The sequence below is a fragment of the Delphinus delphis genome, chromosome 14 (assembly GCF_949987515.2).
Source record: "Delphinus delphis chromosome 14, mDelDel1.2, whole genome shotgun sequence".
Lineage (NCBI taxonomy): Eukaryota > Metazoa > Chordata > Mammalia > Artiodactyla > Delphinidae > Delphinus > Delphinus delphis.
The window spans coordinates 70681684-70704805 of record NC_082696.1 but is presented as its reverse complement, the minus strand read 5'-3'; the positions used below and the strand labels follow the sequence as shown (position 1 = coordinate 70704805).

General features: G+C 38.7%; 1 protein-coding gene across 5 annotated transcripts in view; it reads right to left on the bottom strand.

The window, feature by feature from the left end:
- SNAP91 (synaptosome associated protein 91) overlaps window positions 1–23122 on the bottom strand; it is a 159081-nt gene that overhangs the window by 97356 nt on the left and 38603 nt on the right. For all 5 annotated transcript variants that reach the window (XM_060030276.1, XM_060030274.1, XM_060030278.1 and 2 more), the window contains exons 3-7: window positions 7952–8094; window positions 7017–7092; window positions 6161–6263; window positions 4338–4431; window positions 2586–2697 (exon numbers count right to left, since the gene is read on the bottom strand). In XM_060030276.1, coding sequence (XP_059886259.1) covers window positions 2586–2697; window positions 4338–4431; window positions 6161–6263; window positions 7017–7092; window positions 7952–8094 — 528 coding nt within the window. The remainder of the gene's footprint in view (window positions 1–2585; window positions 2698–4337; window positions 4432–6160; window positions 6264–7016; window positions 7093–7951; window positions 8095–23122) is intronic.

The following is a 23122-nucleotide window of genomic DNA, read 5'->3' as shown; positions in this document are numbered from 1 at the left end:
AGGGGCAGGACAGGAATAAAGACACAGATGTAGAGAATGGACTTGAGGACACAGGGAGTGGGAAGGGTAAGCTGGGACGAAGTGAGAGAGTAGCATGGACATATCTACACTATCAAATGTAAAATAGCTAGTGGGAAGGAGCCGCATAACACAAGGAGATCAGCTCGGTGCTTTGTGACCACCTAGAGGGGTGGGATAGGGAGGGTGGGAGGGAAACACAAGAGGGAGGAGATACAGAGATACATGCATATATATAGCTGATTCACTTTGTTATAAAGCAGAAACTAACACACCATTGTAAAGCAATTATACTCCAATAAAGATGTTAAAAAAAAAAAAATGCTGGCCTGAATATCCGGAAGTGAATCTAACACAGTGGTTCCCAAACTGTAGTCCCCCAAACCCAGCACCATCCAGGCCCTCACTAGATATGCAAATTCTCAGGCCCTACCCCAGACCTACTGAATTAGAAACTCTGAGTTACTATCCAGCAACCTCAATTTTAATAAGCCCTCCAGATATTCTTGAGTAAGAGCCTTGAAACACAGCCAAAAGCATCTATTCCTACTCTTCTGCAAAGGGACATTTACCAGAGTGACTACACACATGGGAAAGGGGACATACCCAGAATTTTCAGGGACACAGACTCTAAGACGATGCTAGTCTCTGGGGATCCAAAATGTCACTATATTTTCTACCGATCTGAGTGGAGGCTTTCTGGGGATTAGGAGATTAAAAAAAAACTAGATCCAGTGGATGCATGAAACTATCAGTGGTTATTTCCCCAGTTTCCTGAATACATAGATGAAATACTTTGAAATACACAGAAATACTTTAAACCTAGCAGGATCCCCACATCGGTTTCATGATCTCTACAAAGATACAGGGTAGCAATTCCATCATATTCCCAGTTAACTTGCATACCTGGTTTGTGCAAAAGATGAGTGAATCTTAGAGATGAACTGTAGGTTACTGGAAACTTATCAGGTGATGATTCTTACTTGCAGAGATCCAGATGTGTCCTCCTTTCCAGCATAAAAATCAGCAGTTGCTGACATGTGATAAGCATCTATCAAACTAGCAAGTTCTTTTCTATCTACCCCAGTAAACACAGCCCATCAGAAGTAGTTTTCTTTCATCTGGCAGGGATGCCAGTACACGGTCACTGTCTTACGTCAAGTATATTAACCTCTCCGGTTGTCATAATGCCACTGGATATCATTTGATGACATGAGGTTGACTGTGGCTGGTGGGAAAGAATTTCAGGTATGCTAGGTGCCTAATAAGTCACAGGCAGGTCAAGGGGAAGGAGAGAGAATCTATGAAAGCCCAGGGACCTGCTACATCGATGAAGTTTCTGCGGGTCCAAAGGTCCCCTCCATCTGAAAGACACACTGCTTCACCTTGCACTCTCTGTAAGGAAAAGGCAGGCGAAAGTTTTGCCGAGCTTTTATCGGTTTTGGAGGTAGCATAGACAACGTGTGTATGTGCTGCTCTAAACAGAGTATCGGGTGTCAGATGGAAGCAGGGCCCAGCTCAAGGAAGACTCTGCAACTGCTCCAACCTGGGGCCACTCGGGCCTTTGTTCCTGCAGAGCTAAAGGCACTGCAAGTGTCTACAGCAGATCCAAATGCTGCAGGACGACTCTGGCACATGCCAATAGGAAAATACAACAGAAGCCTCTAGCGCTTTGGAGCAGGGCCATTTCTTTTTCAGATAGTAACTGATCTCCTTTGGAAAAACTGCTCTAGGCTTGCTTCTAGAGACTGACGTTCTGACCAGAGAATACCAAGTGATCATAAGACCTCAAGCGATATCTTATACACCAAACCATAAAGCTAGACAAGTGCAAGAATATACTCGATCATCAAATGGAGGCGGTAATATAAGCGATCGGCCTCGAGCAGTGCCTGAAAACCCATGTAGGTTGTACGAACAGGTGGCTCATACTCCCAGCATACCTACATCTTCTGGACGGCTACTTCTCCCTCCAATCATGCCTATAGCCTCTGGGAGATCCCTATGACCAGCTGACAGCGGGAAGAAAATAATTCAAGCTTGGTTTAGAGATGTTTTCTCAGACTGGCACTAGGTGGAAGTGGTTTGCTGAATCATTATATCCCAGAAAGGGGTGACCTTGTCAGTAGAAAGAAATCTTTTACTGTAGGCCAAACGTCAAGCAGTGTATCTATCTGATTTTCACTTTATGGCAAATGAAAGATAGTGAGATGTGTGGAACTATATCAAAATAGGAGCACCTCCAGGGGAGGCATCAGAGGTAGTTGTCAGCACAGTGGAACAGTTATGTATTGTTATGGGACTTATTCCAAGAGGCAAAGCCTAGAACCTGCTCCTTCGGTCATTCCGAAACCTTGTAAGCATCAAAATCCCTGTATGAAATCTCTTTCTGCTGAAAATACCTAGAATGCTTTCCATTCCCTGCACTTAATCTCGACATAAGAACACACACAGAAATGTGACCTGAATGAGCCGTGTACTTAGATTTTTATGAAGTCTGTAGCATCCAAATCTTTGCATTCTGATACAGTCTCTCTTCACAGACACCATTCAGTAGTTCTACCTACCAAGTAAATTAATAACTCCATCATTGTAGCAAGCAAAAAGTTTGATAAGGTCCTTGAAAAGAAGCATAAATGCAGCATTTATGACACCATTTGTTAGTTCATTTGGATGTACCTAGAAACAGATGAAAATTTCATAAGTTAACTGCAGATCATCAAATGACAATTTTTCTCAGAGCATGTTAAGAAGTCTCAAATGACTAAGAAATTCATTCATATTCACCAAATGCTGCATAACTCTTTGAGTAACACTACCAATATCAAAAACTGGATTGCCTATTTTTTTTGCTTCAATTTAAGTCAATGAAGTTAGTCCTATCAATTATAAGACATATATACATTCTATGTGATTAATGATCCACAGATAAATCAAATCCAACTTTTGAACACCTGGACTCCTGCTGCTTTCACCATGCCATATTACATTCTTCTCCTTCCCCTGTGTAATGATCTCTGTGGAAGAGTTCAGGCTCCAGGGGCCTGCAGTGACTCAGAGAGGAAGCCTAGCATAGGGAAAACATACCCTAGCCGTCTACCCCTAAAATAATTCTGGAGACTCACAGTATTCACCCACCCAACAAATACTCTAATCACTAGCACCAAGAAGAATGATTTCTCTCCATTTCCCAGTCCTTGCTCACAACTCCTCGTGCTCTGCTCTTTTTCCTTTTCTGACTTCTTTTCTCCTTTAAGTAAGACAGTACCAACATCAACGGTAAGGAAAGCAAAGAAAAATGAATAATAAGGAAAAAAGTTAAGAGAAGCAATTCCATATATACCTAGTGATGTCCTTACTGTCAAATCTGTCAAAAAACAGTAAGATGGTTTGCTGCTTTAAATGAAATTTCACAGGAGTTGGGTGTTGTGACTAGGATAGACGAAACCATAATCTTAACAGAGATTTTAGTTGCTAATATTTGAGGAAAATCTTTGTTTTAGGCAACCACCAAAACAGAGGAAAGATAACAATGTGAGTTAAGAATCTTCCTACAGGGCAGAACATTTTATTTTCACAAATCAGGTATGTTTCATTAATTAAAATTTTTAGTTTGAAATAAACTGCAAATCCACATGAAACTGTGAAAAATATAGAGATTCCCATGTACTACTTACCAGTTTCTCCCAGAGGTAAAATCTTGCAAAATTATGGTACAATGTCACAACCAGGATACTGATATCAATACAATCCACCCATCTTACTCCGATTTCCCGTTTTTACCTGTTGTGTGTATGTTTAGTTCTACATCATCTTATCGCATGTGTAAGTTAGTGTATCCACCATCACAGTCAAGATACAGGTTTGGTTTTAAGAGACAAGCCACGTTGGCATTGGCAGGAAGAAGGACCATGACGAAACAAAAATAATTCTCTTCCATGGATGGTGCCATTTAAACAGACTGTATAAAACAGGTTCTAATAGCAGGCTGGGGTATTTAGCTGCCTGAACATATGTTTTGCAGCTACTTTATTCTGTCAAACACAACAGGAGGCCACCATCCTGCTCTGAACATGGGGATCCAAGAATGCACCACTCGTAGTTTCCCATGACTGAAGTAAACACCTGTAAACTTCTCGGACAATCTGGACAACCAAAATCCTCTATTCCTCACTGACAGCCTAAACTAAGTGTTCATCTAATTCAACTATATGAGGGAGACCTAAATCTGTCTCCTGAGGAAATTCCTTATCTGTAGCCCACCTTCAAATAAAAGGCAGCATGATTGTGTAAGAAGCATTTTCTGGTGAGGTACGTACGTCGAATTCCAGCAGTGCATCAATCTGTCCCTGTAGTATGGGCATACTCTTCAGTAGTTTCTCAGGAGCCATTATCCTCATGACACCATCAGCCCTACAATTTAACAAAAACCAAAAAGGTAAGACTTACTTGTATGTGGAAAATTTGAGACCACATGCATTGTTCCAAACTGTTTTCCTCCTATTTCCTTGTTAATCTCCTGGGATGATTCTGAGATGTGAAGAGGCTTTGGCTGGGTCCCTTCTCTATACTCCTTCTCACCCACATGCATTCCTTAACCACAAAGGCTGTGCTTTCTATGCACTGCCCTCAGGAAGAAAGCAATGTGGTCTTGATAAAAGAAGCCAGCTGAATTTATGAATGGATTTTTCTAAATCTATAACAGAAATAGTAGTATTAAAAATCTAGGTTTCCTAAATCCCAGTTTGTTTGTTTTTGAGAGAGAGACAGAGAAAACATGTCTTGGAAGTCTTCAAAACCTGTAGGACTGGGAACAGAATTTATACTATTAACCATCAAGTGAAGAAAAAGGCATTCTGATTTGCAGTTTGGTCAAAAAGAGCTGAGTTTAACCAGCTGTAGAGAATGTGACTGGAGGTTAGCACTGAAGGGTGCATCGTAGGGGGCACTGAAGCCTGCACCCACCCACAGGCCTCTTAGGGAGCTCCTGTATCCAGAGATGGTCAAGAAGCAGCAGGAGTGAAACAGCTGAGGAAAATGCCCAGGTGACGTGACGGTGCTGATAATGGCAGCTTTCGGTCTCTCCCACCTCAACGGTAGGGAAAGCATCCCAAAGTGCCCTTATGTGCCCACTCGGCGGTGCAGAAGCTTCTAAGAAGGCTGTGGACATCTTGTGGAGAGGTCACAATCCAGCTCGGAACATCAGGCACGGCTGCCCAGGGCCATGTAAGAAGTCAGAGGAAGGCATAGGAACTAGAATCATCTCTAATGAGATGGGGATGAACTCAAACCTTAATTTTATAAAATCTTCACCCACAAGAAACTAGTTTATTTTGAATAGGCAAGTTTATATTTTTCACTACCATGATAAAAAAAAAGTAGTTCAAAGCTAAGTTGAGCTCAGCTATCAGAAAACAGAGTTATATCTCTTTGTGTGAATTCTTGAGACTAAAATATTAAACTTTGTACAATATGTTGCCATTATTTCAAATTAGGAATGGATACAAGATTTGCACAGATCTATAGCTGAACACTTTTGATTAAACTCAAACATCTATTTAGAGGGAAATAAACAGTAATTATGAATTAAACATGCAAGGAGTCTGTATCAATGAGATTTTCCTAATCAATGGTTAGTATTAATAATTAGTTCAGATATGGTGTCTTTTCATGTGTTTGTGTGTGTGCATGTATAACAGTAGGACAGTGTTATCTGTTCTCCAGATCTGTGACAGGTCTCCACACACACACACAGTTCAGTTTCACCTCAATCAAAACACAATGAAATAACTATTGTCGACTACAGCCATGTTCTTTTAAATGAAACTTGTTTAAATTCTCTCCATTTAAAATTATTTGAAGGTATAATAACTGTTGAAGAATTTTGAGTTGATTTTAACGAAATAAAATGTGGTACCATGTCAACTCTGAGCAGCAAATCAGATTTTCTGCATGAAAATATAAATAAGTAACATTGCAACCACAAGGGTAACTTGCATAATATTATTGAGTTTTTTTTTTAGGTTATTAGAAACTGGGCCTTCGTGATCAAAACTAGTTGGCAATTAACTTAGTTAAGATAAATCAAGTATGTCTCAAAGACGACTTCTGCTCAAATAAATATGAGAAAGAAAAAACATACCCTTTTTTCACTCTGGCAAAATCAAATGCCATCTGTCTGTAAGAGAAAGCCTTTTCATTCAAATATCTACTATAGCGCCTTATGAAGGTAGACATATCATAACCTGGGGAGAGAGGCAGAGGAGATAAAACTAATTAATAAAATACCTTCAACTGTGCTTTGCTAGCTCCAATTTTTTTTTAAACTCCTCAAATATAAATAATTCTAAGATGAGGTCAATAAGTGTACCAGACAGGCCTCATTTAAAATCCTACTTCAGGCAAAAATACTTTTGGCATGAGACATTCCAAGACTATTCAATTTAGATATGCTACCATCTTTGTACAGAATGCCTTTTCTGATTTTTCCTTGCATTTTTGTTCACTGTTGCAGATTTAATACATGTAGCTATCTGAGAACTATCCACGTGCTTGGTGTGCTTGCCTTATACGTTAAGTGACAACCAGTAAATATGCTGAATGAACAAATGACTGCAGTACAAATTCTATTAATTTACAAAAAAACATTTAAAACTGGATTATTTTTCATTGGCAAAGTACTTTTTCATTTCATTGTCTCTTACACCTTCATTAACAAACAATTGTGGATCTAACATACCCACTGTTACTTTTTAAGGTAAACACTGAAAAAGACAAGAAATAGAATTAATGTATAATTCATATGCTGAGTTGCATAACAATTAAGTATTTTAAAGCTAATACAAAGTAACTATATAGTTAGGTTTACATTTTTTCCCTTGTGTATCCAATGGAGCTATCAGTTAACACGGATTTTTAATTAATAACCTCACTTCAAAAATCAAAAAATTCTGCATCAAAAACATTAGCAAGAAAATTATAAAACATAATATTCTCACCATGGGATCCACTTTTGTCCAAAAAATTACTGAGATTGAATAGTGTATTTCTAGAGGCCAAATACTGAATAAATCTCTGAAAAACAAAAGTCAGAACTAAACATCAATATTCTGAAATCACTACTTTAAACAAGTTCTGATACTAAAGACAATTTTCTAAAAACATAAATTCTCATTGTGATCTTTTTTTTTTTTTTTTTTTCGGTACGCGGGCCTCTCACTGTTGTGGCCCCTCCCGTTGCGGAGCACAGGCTCCAGACGCGCAGGCTCAGCGGCCATGGCTCACGGGCCTAGCCGCTCCGCGGCATGTGGGATCTTCCCGGACCAGGGCACGAACCCGTGTCCCCTGCATCGGCAGGTGGACTCTCAACCACTGCGCCACCAGGGAAGCCCTCATTGTGATCTTTTTTACGCAGTATAAAGTTTCCTAGTCTGCGGGCTTTCTCTGAGGGGGAATAAAAACTGATCAGACCCACTGAAATAGAATTAAATTGTGTGATCTTTCATTTCTGTATATAACAGAAACACTGCAATTTAATAGGATTCGGTAGGTATCCCATATAAAATGGCTAATTTTTAGTTTAGTCAATATTTTCCAAAAGTAAACATTTTTATGAAAGCAATTTTCACACAGAGGCACAAAGAATTACTTCCCAATGGGAAAATAATTTTGTTGTTCCTTTCTCCTAATATTTTTGTCCATTAATACATTTACATGGTATATACAGATTTAACACTTTGATACCCCTAACAAAATGTCTAACAACAAATTTCTGAAAAACAGCTAAACAGTAGATTAAAATTATACTCCAGATGACTCTGAACCATATACTTCCTCTTATTTTTCTCCTAATTAGTGAAAGCTTAAGAAACTTAAGTCATCACCAGCCTCCCTCCCCTGCCAGAAAAAGAAAAGTTAGGTCTACGTGGCTTACCTCATTTCCATGCACCATGAGATGATGCGTAGTGACTAAAGCTTTAAATACAACCACCCAGCTACTGTTTGTTGCCCGCTCAAAGAGCGTGTCCGCCATCTGAGGAATATTAACATTGGTCTCATTGGTAGCCTGGATCAAATCTATGGAAATAGAAGATTTCAGTCAATGACACTAATGATTGCATAAAAAAATTTCATCTCAAATTTTAAACATTTAAACCTGTTGAGTTTATGAGTCCAAAATTGCACTGACAACAGCTAAAAAGATTTTCAAAAATTAAATGTCAGAGAGATTGGTTCAAGATGGTGGAGCAGAAGGATGTGCTCTCACTCCCTCTTGCGAGAGCACGGGAATCAAAACTAACTGCTGAACAATCATCGACAGGAAGACACTGGAACTCACCAAAAAAGATACCCCACATCCAAAGACAAAGGAGAAGCCACAATGAGATGGTAGGAGGGGCGCAATCACAATAAAATCAAATCCCATAACTGCTGGGTGGGTGACTCACAAACTGGAGAACACTTATACCACAGAAGTCCACCCACTGGAATGAAGGTTCTGACCCCACGTCGGGCTTCCCAACCTGGGGGTCTGGCAACGGGAGGAGGAATTCCTAGAGAACCAGACTTTGAAGGCTAGCGGGATTGCATTGCAGGACTTTGACAGGACTGGGGGAAACAGAGACTCCACTCTTAGAGGGCACACACAAAGTAGTGTGCACATCGGGACCCAGGGCGATGGAGCAGTGACCCTATAAGAGACTGAAACAGACCTACCTGCTAGTGTTGGAGGGTCTCCTGCAGAGGCAGGGGGCAGCTGTGGATCACCAAGGGACAAGGACACTGGCAGCAGAAGTTCTGGGAAGTACTCCTTGGTGTGAGCCCTCCCAGAGTCTGCCATTAGCCCCACCAAAGAGCCCCGGTAGGCTCCAGTGCTGGGTCGCTTCAGGCCAAACAACCAACAGGGAGGAAACCCAGCCCCACCCATCAGCAGTCAGCAGATTAAAGTTTTTTGTTTTTTTTTTAACATCTTTATTGGGGTATAATTGCTTTACAATGGTGTGTTAGTTTCTGCTTTATAACAAAGTGAATCAGTTATACATATACATATGTTCCCATATGTCTTCCCTCTTGCGTCTCCCTCCCTCCCACCCTCCCAGCAGATTAAAGTTTTACTGAGCTCTGCCCACCAGAGCAACAGCCAGCTCTAGCCACCACCAGTCCCTCCCATCAGGAAACTTGCACAAGCCTCTCAGATAGCCTCATCCACCAGAGGGCAGACAGCAGAAGCAAGAAGAACTACAATCCTGCAGCCTGCAGAACAAAAACCACATTCACAGAAAGATAGACAAGATGAAAAGGCAGAGGGCTATGTACCAGATGAAGGAACAAGAAAAAATTCCAAAAAACAACTAAATGAAGTGGAGATAGACAACCTTCCAGAAAAAGAATTCAGAATAATGATAGTGAAGATGATTCAGGACCTCGGAAAAAGAATGGAGGCAAAGACCAAGAAGATGTAAGAAATGTTTAACAAAGACCTAGAAAAATTAAAAAATAAACAAAAAGAGATGAACGATACAATAACTGAAATTAAAAATACACTAGAAGGAATCCAGAGCAGAATAACTGAGGCAGAAGAATGGATAAGTGACCTGGAAGACAGAATGGTGGAATTCACTGCTGCAGAAGAGAATAAAGAAAAAAGAATGAAAAGAAATGAAGACAGCCTAAGAGACCTCTGGGACAACAATAAACAAAACAACATTCGCATTATAGGGGTCCCAGAAGGAGAAGAGAGAGAGAAAGGACCAGAGAAAATATTTGAAGAGATTAGAGTTGAAAACTTCCTTAACATGGGAAAGGAAATAGCCACCCAAGTCCAGGAAGTGCAGGAAGTCCCATACAGGAAAAACCCAGGTAGAAACATGCCGAGACACATAGTAATCAAATTGGCAAAAATTAAAGACAAAGAAAAATTACTGACAGCAACAAGGGAAACATGACAAATAACATACAAGGGAATCCCCATAAGGTTAACAGCTGATTTCTCAGCAGAAACTCTACAAGCCAGAAGGGAGTGGCATGATATATTTAAAGTGATGAAAGGGAAGAACCTACAACCAAGATTACTCTACCCAGCAAGGATCTCATTCAGATTCAATGCAGAAATCAAAAGCTTTACAGACAAGCAAAAGCTAAGAGAATTCAGCACCACCAAACCAGCTCTACAACAAATGCTAAAGGAACTTCTCTAAGTGGGAAACACAAGAGAAGAAAAGGACCTACAAAAGCAAACCCAAAACAATTAAGAAAATGGTAATAGGAACATACATATTGATAATAACCCTGAATGTAAATGGATTAAATACCCCAACCAAAAGACACAGACTGGCTAAACAGATAGAAAAACAAGACCCATATATATGATATCTACAAGAGACCCACTTCAGACCTAGGGACACATACAGAGTGAAAGGGAGGGGATGGAAAAAGATATTCCATGCAATTGGAAATCAAAAGAAAGCTGGAGTAGCAATACTTATATCAGATAAAACAGACTTTAAAATAAAGAATGTTACAAGACACAAGGAAGGACACTACATAATGATCAATGATATTAACAATTATAAATATATATGCACCCAACATAGTAGCACCTCCATACATAAGGTAACTGCTAACAGCTATAAAAGAGGAAATCGACAGTGACACAGTAATAGTGGGGGACTTTAACACCTCACTTACACCAATGGACAGAACATCCAAACAGAAAATTAATAAGGAAACACAAGCTTTAAATGACACAACAGACCAGATAGATTTAATTCATATTTATGGGACATTCCATCTAAAAACAGCAGATTACATTTTCTTCTCAAGTGCACACGGAACAGTCTCCAGGACAGATCACATCTTGGGTCCCAAATGAATCCTCAGTAAATTTAAGAAAACTGAAATCATATCAAGCATCTCTTCTGACCACAACACTATGAGACTAGAAATCAATTACAGGGAAAAAAATGTAAAAAACACAAACACATGGAGGCTCAACAATATGTTACTAAATAACCAAGAGACCAGTGAAGAAATCAAAGAGGAAATAAAAAAATAGCTAGAGACAAATGACAATGACAACACGATGATCCAAAACCTATGGGATGCAGCAAAAGCAATTCTAAGAGGGAAGTTTATAGCAATACAAGCCTGCCTCAAGAAACAAGAAAAATCTCAAATAAACAATTTAACCTTACACCTAAAGGAACTAGAGAAAGAAGAACAAACAAAACCCAAAGTTAGCAGAAGGAAAGAAATCATAAAGATCAGAGCAGAAATAAAAGAAATAGAAACAAAGAAAACAGTAGTAAAGATCAATAAAACTAAAAGCTGGTTCTTCGAGAAGATAAACAAAATTGATAAACCATTAGCCAGACTCATCAAGAAAAAGAGGGAGAGGCCTGAAATCAATAAAATTAGAAATGAAAAAGGAGAAGTAACAACAGACACCGCAGAAATACAAAGCATCTTAAGAGACTACGACAAGCAACTCTATGCAAATAAAATGGACAACCTGGAAGAAATGGACACATTCTTAGAAAGTTATAACCTTCTAAGACTGAACCAGGAAGAAATAGAAAATATGAACAGACCAATCACAAGTAATGAAATTGAAACTGTGATTAAAAATCTGCCAACAAACAAAAGTCCAGGACCAGATGCCTTCACAGGTGAATTCTATCAAATATTTAGAGAAGCGCTAACACCCATCCTTCTGAAAGTCTTCCAAACAATTGCAGAGGAAGGAACACTCCCAAACTCATTCTATGAGGTCACCTGATACCAAAACCAGACAAAGATATTACAAAAAAAGAAAATTAGAGACCAATATCACTGATGAATATAGATGCAAAAATCCTCAACAAAATACTAGCAAACAGAATCCAACAACACATTAAAAGGATCATACACCATGATCAAGTGGGATTTATCCCAGGGATGCAAGGATTCTTCAATATATGCAAATCAATGTGACACACCATATTAACAAACTTAAGATTAAAAACCATATGATCATCTCAATAGAGGCAGAAAAAGCTTTTGACAAAATTCAACACCCGTTTATGATAAAAACTCTCCAGAAAGTGGGCGTAGAGGGAAACTACCTCAACATAATAAAGGCCATATATGACAAACCCACAGCAAACATCATTCTCAATGGTGAAAAACCGAAACCATTTCCTCTAAGATCAGGAACAAGACAAGGATGTCCACTCTCACCACTATTATTCAACATAGTTTTGGAAGTCCTAGCCACGGCAATCAGAGAAGAAACAGAAATAAAAGGAATACAAATAGGAAAAGAAGAAGTAAAACTGTCACTGTTTGCAGATGACATGATACTATACAAAGAGAATCCTAAAGATGCCACCAGAAAACTACTAAAGCTAATCAATGAATTTGGCAAAGTTGCATGATACAAAATTAATGCACAGAAATCTCTTGCATTCCTATACACTAATGATAAAAAATCTGAAAGAGAAATTAAGGAAACACTCCCATTTATCATGGCAACAAAAAGAATAAAATACCTAGGAATAAACCTACCTAGGGAGACAAAAGACAAAAGTTTTCTGTATGCAGAAAACTATAAGACACTGATGAAAGAAATTAAAGATGATATCAACAGATGGAGATATATACCATGTTCTTGGATTGGAAGAATCAATATTGTGAAAATGACTATACTACACAAAGCAATCTACAGATTCAGTGCAATCCCTATCAAATTACCAATGGCATTTTTTACGGAACTAGAACAAAAAATCTTAAAATTTGTATGGCGACACAAAAGACCCCGAATAGCCAAAGCAGACTTGAGGGAAAAAAATGGAGCTGGAGGAATCAGGCTCCCTGGCTTCAGACTATACTACAAAGCTACAGTAATTAGACAATATGGTACTGGCACAAAAACAGAAATATAGATCAATGGAACAGGATAGAAAGCCCAGAGATAAACCCACACGCCTATGGTCAACTTATCTATGACAAAGGAGGCAAGGATATACAATGTAGTAAAGACAGCCTCTTCAGTAAGTGGTGCTGGGAAAACTGGATAGCTACATGTAAAAGAATGAAATTAGAACACTCCCTAACACCATACACAAAAATAAACTCAAAATGGATTAAAGACCTAAATATAAGACCGGACACTATAAAACTCTTAGAGGAAAAGAAAGGAAGAACACTCTCTGACATAAATCACAGCAAGATCTTTTTTGACCTACCTCCTAGAGTAATGGAAATAAAAACAAAAATAAACAAATGGGACCTAATGAAACTTAAAAGCTTTTGCAAAGCAAAGGAAACTACAAACAAGATGAAAAGACAACTCTCAGAATGGGAGAAAATATTTCCCAACGAATCAACGGACAAAGGATTAATCTCCAAAATATATAAACAGCTCATGAAGCTCAATATTAAAAAAACAAACAACCCAATCCATAAACAGGGAGATGACCTACATAGACATTTCTCCAAAGAAGACATACAGATGGCCAAGAAGCACATGAAAAGCTGCTCAACCATTAATTATTAGAGAAATGCAAATCAAAAGTACAATGAGGTATCGCCTCACAGCAGTTAGAATGGGCATCATCAGAAAATCTACTAAAAACAAATGCTGGAGAGGGTGTGGAGAAAAGGGAACCCTCCTGCACTGTTGGTGGGAATGTAAATTGATACAGCCACTATGGAGAACAGTATGGAGGTTCCTTAAAAAACTAAAACTAGAATTACCATATGACCCAGCAATCCCATTACTGGGCATATACCCAGAGAAAACTATAATTAAAAAAGACACATGCACCCCAACGTTTACTGCAGTACTATTTACAATAGCCAGATCACAGAAGCAAGCTAAATGCCCATAGACAGACGAATGGATAAAGAAGATGTGGTACATATATACAATGGAATATTATTCAGCCATAAAGAGGAACAAAATTCGGTCATCTGTAGAGATGGGGATGAATCTAGAGACTATCATACAGAGTGAAGTAAGCCAGAAAGAGGAAAACAAATATCGTATATTTGTGGAACGCATATATGTGGAACTTAGAAAAATGGTACAGATGAACCGGTTTGCAGGGCAGAAACTGAGACACAGACGTAGAGAACAAACGTATGGACACCAAGGGGGGAAGTGGCAGGGGGGTGGTGGTGGTGCTGCGATGAATTGGGAGTTTGGGATGGGCAGGTATACACTGCTGTGTATAAAACTGATGACTAATAAGAACCTGCTGTATAAAAAAATAAATGAAATAAAATTCAAAAAAAATAAATATCTTTCCTTCAAAGAAAATTAAATGTCATATTTTCACACATGGACATATAAATACATTTACCCAATGTACTTATTTTTTCTTGGGCTTATTTTTTCTACTGAATTCTCTTCTGTATCCTCTTCTGAATTTTATCCGTTTTCTGGTACCACTGTCATTTTTTTAAAATTACAAACTCCCAGGAAAGCTAAACTTTATGTTAATCTTTTTTGTTATCACTCCTAGCACAATGTCTCAAACATGTGGACACTTATTCTATACACCAGCGGTCCCCAACCTTTCTGGCACCAGGGACCGGTTTCCTACAAGACAATTTTTCCACAGACTGGGCAGGGGGGTGGTTTCGGGATGATTCAAGCACATTACATTTATTGTGCACTTTATTTCTATTATTATTACATTGTAATATATCGTGAAATAATTATACAACTCACCATAATGCAGCATCAGTGGGAGCCCTGAGCTTGTTTTCACTTGCCACTCACTGATAGGGCTTTGATATGAGTCTGCAAGCAATTGATTTATTATGGTCTCTGTGCAGTCAAATCTCTCTCTAATGATAATCTGTATTTGCAGCCGCTCCCCAGCATCACCTCAGCTCCACCTCTGATCATCGGGCATTAGATTCTCATAAGGTGCGCGCAACCTAGATCCCTCGCATGCGCAGTTCACAGTAGGGTTCGAGCTCCTATGAGAATCTAATGCCGCCGCTGATCTGACAGGAAGCGGAGCTCAGGCGGTAATGCGAGCGATGGGGAGAGGTCGTAAATACAGATGAAGCTTCGCTCGCTTGCCTGCCACTCACCTCTTGCTGTGCGGCCCAGGGGGGTTGGGGACTCCTGCTATATACCATCTGAAGGCAATAACATAAGTGTATTTTTTGAAATACTATATCAAAAAGCCTACTTCACTTGGATTTTAATTTTGATGGGTGCTAATAACACTCTTGTCATGTAAGTGGCAGAATGAGAGGGAACAGTAAAAGAAGAAAGAATTCCACTCTGCTCATCAAAGCTTTCACAGAACATCATGCAGGCATTAAATTACTATGATCTGACCTGAGTTTATAAGACAGTAAATCTTTGTAACACATTCACCATCCACATCTACGTATTAGCTACTATTCCAGGTGTCCCTCGGGGAAAAAAATGTCTATAGTGTCCAAGAGGGGCTGCCGAGAATTCAGAAAAAGTGAGCACTGTCAAAAAGTTAGCTGAGGCAACCAAAGACCATGTCCTAAGGAACAGAAGGAAAGCCACCCTGGCGCAGTGTGGACTTAAGAAAATTACTTCAACAGACAAGATGACCTTGTCAGGACGAGAAAACTGTGGGAATTCTCTTACAGGCCACACCCGTCCTGCAGAGGATTGCATGTGATACCCAGTGTCTAGGAAATCCCATGCAACAAACGCAAAGACAAACCCACCCTGTTCCTTACTTAAAATCCACACTCATTAATCATTAAGCTCCACATTTACTTTATGCATTTGTTTACTGTACAATAAACAGAATTTTCAAAATTGATACTCCATCACTGCTCTTAACTCCAAGACTAAAGGGTATCAATAATTGATCTGAATTATAAATGGACCAAACCAGACTTCTTTCTTACTTTATATTTATTTTAAACTTCCTATCCCCTGAATAGGAAGATGGGAAGTTTAAAATAAATACCTCCCTTTATTGGAATTCTACTCATCCATCAGGAAATCTTTCCTGGTCCCATTTGAATGCAGTCTCACGTGACCTTCCTCTGCTTAAAAACCTGAGGCACTTTATTCCTACCGCCTGTCCACATCAGCTGTGTGTCTGTCATAAATTCCTGCCATACCAAAGCTCTCTGAGGATGGAAACAACCATACCAATGTCTGTTTCCTGGGCAGGGCTTCGGAGAACACTGCGCACAGTAAACATTTGTTGACAAAAAATGTACAAGAACCAAAATACTTTACCCAAGATCTAAATAAACAGCTCTTTGACAAAGACAAATCACTAAGCTCTAACACTGTTTTCTGAGATTATATCAGGGGACTGCTTTATACCTGAAACTCTGTGTCAGTCACAAATTCTTCTATTCCTTTATTTATTGAACTGGTGATGTGGAAATGTATTGCTGATCAGAGGAGATAAATACACGTTCAGATAGTAAAGAAATCCCTAGAAGAGTAAAGAGATACAGACTGATAGAACAGGAAAAGCCCAGGTCCAGAGCCTAGCTCAGCCCCCGTCTAGATGTGTTAACTTCAGACAAATCATTTAATATTATATATCTTGGACTCGGGCCCTCATCTTTAAAGTGGGAGCAATAATTACTACCTTTCAGGGTTATTATAAGGATTGCAAATGATCTGAACAAAGTAGGCACCCAAAATAAATGTCTGTAAATGCTGTTATCCATGCAGTGCGCTGTGAGAGTATGTTGGGGTATTAGGAAAGACTCCATGGGAAGGAAAGAGTGGAGTGGGGCCCTTAAGTCGACTGTGACATGGGAGGGGAGTGAGGACATTTTTAGCAAATGTGCAAAGAGTGCAGCCGTAAGACATGATGGACGTGTCCCTGGAGAACTGTGGTGGTCTGGGGGCTGGGTATATGTGGGCAGACGGAGGGGAGAAACTTAACTAAAGAGCCAGGGGATGGCCAGTGAGAGATCTCACACCTGGCATTAAAGAGTTTCAACTTCACCCTTTGGACCAAGGGGAGCCCCTGGGAGTCTTTTAGCAGAAAAGTACCAATAAGATTTTGCTTTTACAGGCAACCACATTACCCAGTGACTACTAAATAATATCTGCAAGGTAAGAAGAGGCAGATAAGGAAGAATCACCTTTGCCTGGAAAGATATACTAGAAGACAGGACAAGGGTACATTAGAAAGCCCAGCGATAGCCAGAGAGAGGAAGCTGAACTCACGAAAAGGCAATGAAGACAGGGAGATAATGAATGTAGCAGAAAGAAATTTAGGAGATACAGCTATGGGGATTTGCAGGTGAGCACATAGATATTAGAGGTGAAGGGAAAAGGAATCTTAAATAATTCCAGATTTCTAGTTTGGGGCCCAGTAAATGCTTTTGACTGAAATGAGGAGGAAAGTGGGTTTCAAAAGAGATATAAACTATTTTAGACATGATACATAGGAAGTAGCTATTGGAGCTCCAAATGGAGATGTCTGATAGGGGACTGGAAGTATGTTCTAAAGCTCAGGAGAAACGCTTAGTCTAGATACAACTTTGGGAGTCACCAGCAAAGACATGGGAGCTGAAATCATGAAAGTAGAAGAGGTAACCCATGGATCATACAAAGAACAATGAAAATTATCTTACTGAAAATAAGAAGCAAAACCAAGAAAGACCAACATTTAAGAAATGAATGGAAGAAAACTGGGCGAAAGAACCATCAGAATGGTAAATAGAAGCCCAGGAAAATTAAATTTTGGAGCCAATTAAGAAGAGAGCTTCAAAAATTTCAAGAAGCAGTCAGGGATCACTGGTATCAAACATTGCAAAAGTCCTAGCAAAGAGAACCCTAAGAACAAAATGTATGACTAGGAGACTGCTGCCATGCAAAGGAAATAGAGCCCAAGCACAGACTGGGTGTGAGTGGAGGAGAGGGTCAAAGGAAGGCTTTTATCACTTAAAGATGGGACACGTGTAAGCACGTTTGAGATCAAGAAGGAGAAGTCAAAAAGAGCTGAGTTTGAAAAGAGGGTAGAGATAATTTATGGGACGTTCTCAAGGCAGGATAAACTCTAGAATCCAGGGCTCAGATGCTGAGAATAGCATCAGAGCGGAGGGTTACACAATGAAGAGCAGTAAGCATGGATCCTCTTGGTAGATGCTCAAGAGCATCTATCATTCAGATAGAAGAATGATGACAGATATCAATGCTACTGAGAAGCATGTCCTTGGTGAAGCAGTAAGTTATTAATTTTATTAACTCTTAACCTTAATATACTCATCTTTTTAATACTGTATGTCAGGGTTGGGAAACTACAGTTTACTGTGCAAACCTAGTCTGCTCCCTGTTTTTGTAAATAAAGTTTTATTGGTACACAGTCACATCCATTTGTTTACATATTGTCTAAGGCTGCTTTCACACTGCACTGATGTAGCTGAATCATTACAACACTCAAACTCAATTCCGTGGTCCACAATGCCTAACGTATATACTTGTTGACCTCTTAGAGAAAATGTTTCCTGTTCTGTCCCTAAATGGGAAGCTGCATAAGGCACTTCTGCTGTCTAACAAATAGCAACGTTATCTCAAGGAAAAGCAGTCGTGTGCTTGAATTGCAAGCTGAACTAACCACTTATTCCACAGAACACTGTTTTACTTGAAAGAATGACTGACAGATTTCAAACCATCATGATTCAGACTTGGTATTTAACAGTTATCTCTCGAAAACAAAGAAAGTGAACCTGTCGCTTCAAAGAAATGAATGGCATTACTGGCTGCCATTGATAAAACTCAGTCTTTCAAGTAAAAATTGGAATTTCAGAAAACTTATGTCTGCCATGGCAAGCTTGACAGCTTTCTAGTTCTTCGAGACTTTTCTGATAAGATTGTGGGTGATATTAATGAGTATCATTTGTTGATATTATATAATGAACTGTGTCAACATTTGGGAGATGTGAATAACTCACCTGAGCCAATATTTTCCAAACTAGTGCATAATATTACAAATAATGTGATCAGTCCATTCAAAGTACAGATCGACAAATGCCAATGGATTTTAATGCAACAGAGTACAGAAAATTCACTGATGTGGTTTCAGGTTCAACACTGCAACTTAAATTTTAAAAACTATCACTTAGAGAGTTACGGTGTAGTATCAAAGAAGACTACCCACAATTATCTGCAAAGGTTCTCCCTTTTCCAACTGTATATCTGTGTGAGGCCAGACTTTCCTCATACACGTCAATTAAGACAGTATATCCCAGGGCTTCCCTGGTGGCGCAGTGGTTGAGAGTCCACCTGCCGATGCAGGGGACACGGGTTCGTGCCCCGGTCCAGGAGGATCCCACATGCCGCGGAGCGACTAGGCCCATGAGACATGGCCGCTGAGCCTGCGCTCCGCAACGGAAGAGGCCACAACAGTGAGAGGCCCGTGTACCGCAAAAAAAAAAAAAGACAGTATATCCCAAAAGATTAAATATAAAAGAAGATATGAGTGTCCATCTTCGATTGAGCAAGGTATTAGATACAAATATATTAAAAATATAAAACAATACCACTCTTCTCACTTGTTTTTTTGTTTTGGAAAACCATTATTCTCCCTAAAAGTATTAATTGTGTTAACCTGTCAGTATGTTTATTATGGTTATTTAAAAATGAAAAACATTTCTAAATGTTATCAGTTTTGATTTCTAATATAAGTAAATATCTAAAGATATAACTCACATAACATAAACAAAAGCTCTTTTAATTCCTCAATAATTTAAGAGTGCAAAGGCGACCTGAGACCAGTTTGAGAGCTGCTATTCTCGGTCCATTCCAAGAAAGAGAACTGCTATGTTGTAGAGTACGCACATATTTTACATTAGAAGTGTTGTCACATAGTGATTGCACCAATTTATATTCTCACCAGTAGTCTGTATGCATTTATACTGCTCTACTTCTTCATGAAATAAAGGGCTTTCAAGTAAAGAACTTCAAAAAATTGAACAAAGACATAAACATGCTGAAAAAAACTCTGGAAAATCGTGAGACTCTAAATGCTAAATATTTATCACATTTGAATTCCTTAGAATTCAAAGTCTTAGTTGAACTTGGGAAGACAGATCTGGTGGCACTCTGGTAGTTCAGAAATAGTTTTACGGAAGTATAATTGAGATTCACAAAACTGCATATATTTAAAGCGTACTATTTGATAAGTTTTGACTAACATACACACCCATAAACCTATCACCAAAATCAAGATAATGAGCATATCCATCACCCCAAAGGTTTCCTCAATCCTGTTTATAAAATCCTCCTTCCTATCCCTCCCCATCTGCCTCCCTGCTGTCCCTTAGCAACCACCAATTTGTTTTCAGTAAACATACATTAGTTTGTATTTTCTAAATTTTCTATAAAGAAAAATCATACCTTTTTCTTTGGGCGGGGCTGGGCGGAGGTCTGGATTCTTTCACTTAGCATAATTATTTTGAAACTCATCAAATTGCTGCATGTATCAACAGTTCATTCCTTTATATAGCTGAGGTGTATTGCCTTATATGGACATACCAAAACTGTCTATCCATTCATCTGTTGATGGACATCTGAGGCAACTCCAGTTTTTGGTTATTACAAGTAAAGCTGCTATAAACATTTGTGTACAAGTATCTGTATGGACATATGCTTTAATTTCCCTTGGGTAATTGCCCAGGAGTGAAATGTTTAAGTCATTTGGAAGTAGATATTTAAGAAACTGGCAAACTATCAATACTTCGAAAATGATCGTATCATGTTACATTCCTACCAGCAGTACATGAGTGTTTCAGTTTACTTATTTTTTTACCATTCTAACAGGTGTAGCGTGGTATCTCATGATGCTTTTTCTTTGCATTTCCCTGATGACTAATGACGCTGAACATGTTTTTCATGCGCTTTTCATTAGTTTACTTGCCATTGGTATATATTCTTTGCCCATTTTTATTGGATTGTTTGTCTTCTTATCACTGAGTGATTCTGGATAAAGTCCTCTCTCAGACACACGATTTGTAAATATTTTCTCCAGTCTGTGGCTTTCTTTTTCATTCCCTTAACAGTGTCTTTCAAAGAACAGAAATTATGATTAAGTCCTATTTATCAGGTTTTTGTCTTTCATGGATTATGCTTTCGGTGTCATATTTGAGAAATCTTTGCTTAAGTAAAGGTCACAAATATTTTCTCCTATGTTTCTTCCAGAAGTGTTATAATTTTAGGATTGCACGTTTAGGTCTATAATACATCGTTAGTTTTTATAAATGGTGTGAGGTATGGATATACGATTTTTGTTTTTTGCAGATGGATATCAAATTGTTCCGGCACCACTTGTTGAAAAAACTATTCTTTCCCCACTGAATTGCCTTTGTACCTTTGTTAAAAATAAATTTTGACCATATATCCTTGGGCCTATTAAATGACTCTTTATTTTGTTCTACTGATCTATTTGTCCAACTTCATACTAGTATCACATTACCTTGATTACTATAAATTTATAATAATTAATTGAAATCAGGTAAAGTTACTCTTCCAACTTTGTTCTTTCCTAAAGTTGTTTTAGCTCTTTTCAGATCCTTTGTATTTCCATGAGTTTTAGACAGAGCTGATCAATTTTAACAAAAATGGCTCTTGGGATTCTGATTTAGATTATGTTGAATCTATAGATCAATTGAGGGGGAACTGGCATCTTAACGATACCGAGTATTCCAATCCAGGTACATGGTTTGTCTCTCAATTTATTTAAATCTCCTTTAACTTCTCTTAGCAATGTTTTGCAGTTTTCAGTATACAAGTCTCATACATATGTTGTCAGATGCATTTCTAAGTATTTCATATTCTTTGAAATGGTAAATGGTACTATTTTCCATTTCAATTTCTAATAGTTCATTGCCAATATTGAGAAATACAACTTATTCTGTATTATTGACTTTGTATTCTACAGTTTGCTACAGTCACTTAATAGTTCTTTTTGGTAGATTCCATCACATTTTCTGCATAGATGATCATGTGATCTGTGATAAAAGTCAGTTTTTACTTCTTTGCAATTTCAATACCTTTGCCTTTTTTTTTTTTTTTAAACTTGATGGCAATGGCTAGAATCTCCAGCGTAATCTGAACAGAAATGGTAAGAGAAGATATCTCTGTCTTTTTTCCTGGTTTTAGAGGGAAAGCATTCAGCCTTTTACTAGTAAGTATAATGTTAGCTGTAGGTTTTTCATAGATGTACTATGAGAGGTTAAGAAAGTTCCCTTCTATTCCTAGTTTGCCGAGATTTTTTTCTCATGAATGAATATTGGACTTTGTCAAATACTGATCATAATCACTTTTCCTTTTCAGTCTGTTATTATGGTGAATTACATTGACTGATTTTCAAATGTTAAACCAAATTTGCATTCCTGGGATAAACCCCTTTGGTCATGATATTTTATCATGGATTTGATTTGCTAAAATTTTTATTTTTGGCTGCGTTGTGTCTTCACTGCTGTGCGCGGGCTTTCTCTAGTTGCAGCGAATGGGGGCTACTCTTCGTTGTGGTACACAGGCTTCTCATTGTGGTGGCTTCTCTTGTTGCGGAGCATGGGCTCTAGGCGCGTGGGCTTCAGTAGTTGTGGCACGCGGGCTCAGTAGTTGTGGCTCGTGGGCTATAGAGTGCAGCCTCAGTAGTTGTGGCATACAGGCTTAGTTGCTCCACGGCATGTGGGATCTTCCCAGACCAGGGATCGAACCCATATCCCCTGTATTGGCCGGTGGATTCCTAACCACTGTGCCACAGGGAAGTTCAGAATCTTTATATCTATGTTCATGGGGGATATTGGTCTATAGCTTTTCTTTTCTTGTAACGTCTTTGGTAATGCTGTCCTCATGGAATAAGCAGAGAAGTGTTCTCTCGTTTTCAATTTTCTGGAAGAGTCTGTGTATTCTTCTAGAAAGAGTTTGGGATTGTTTCTTTTATAGACAGAATTCACCAATTAAGTCATCTTGGCCTGGAGTTTTCTTTGCTAGGTTTTTAACCATAAACTCAATTTCTTTAATAGATGTAGGGTTTTTCAGGTTTTAAATTTATTTTTGAATGAGCCTGGGTAGTTTGTGCCTTTGACAGATATGTCATTTTCATGTAAGTTGTTGAATTTATTGGCATCAACTCAT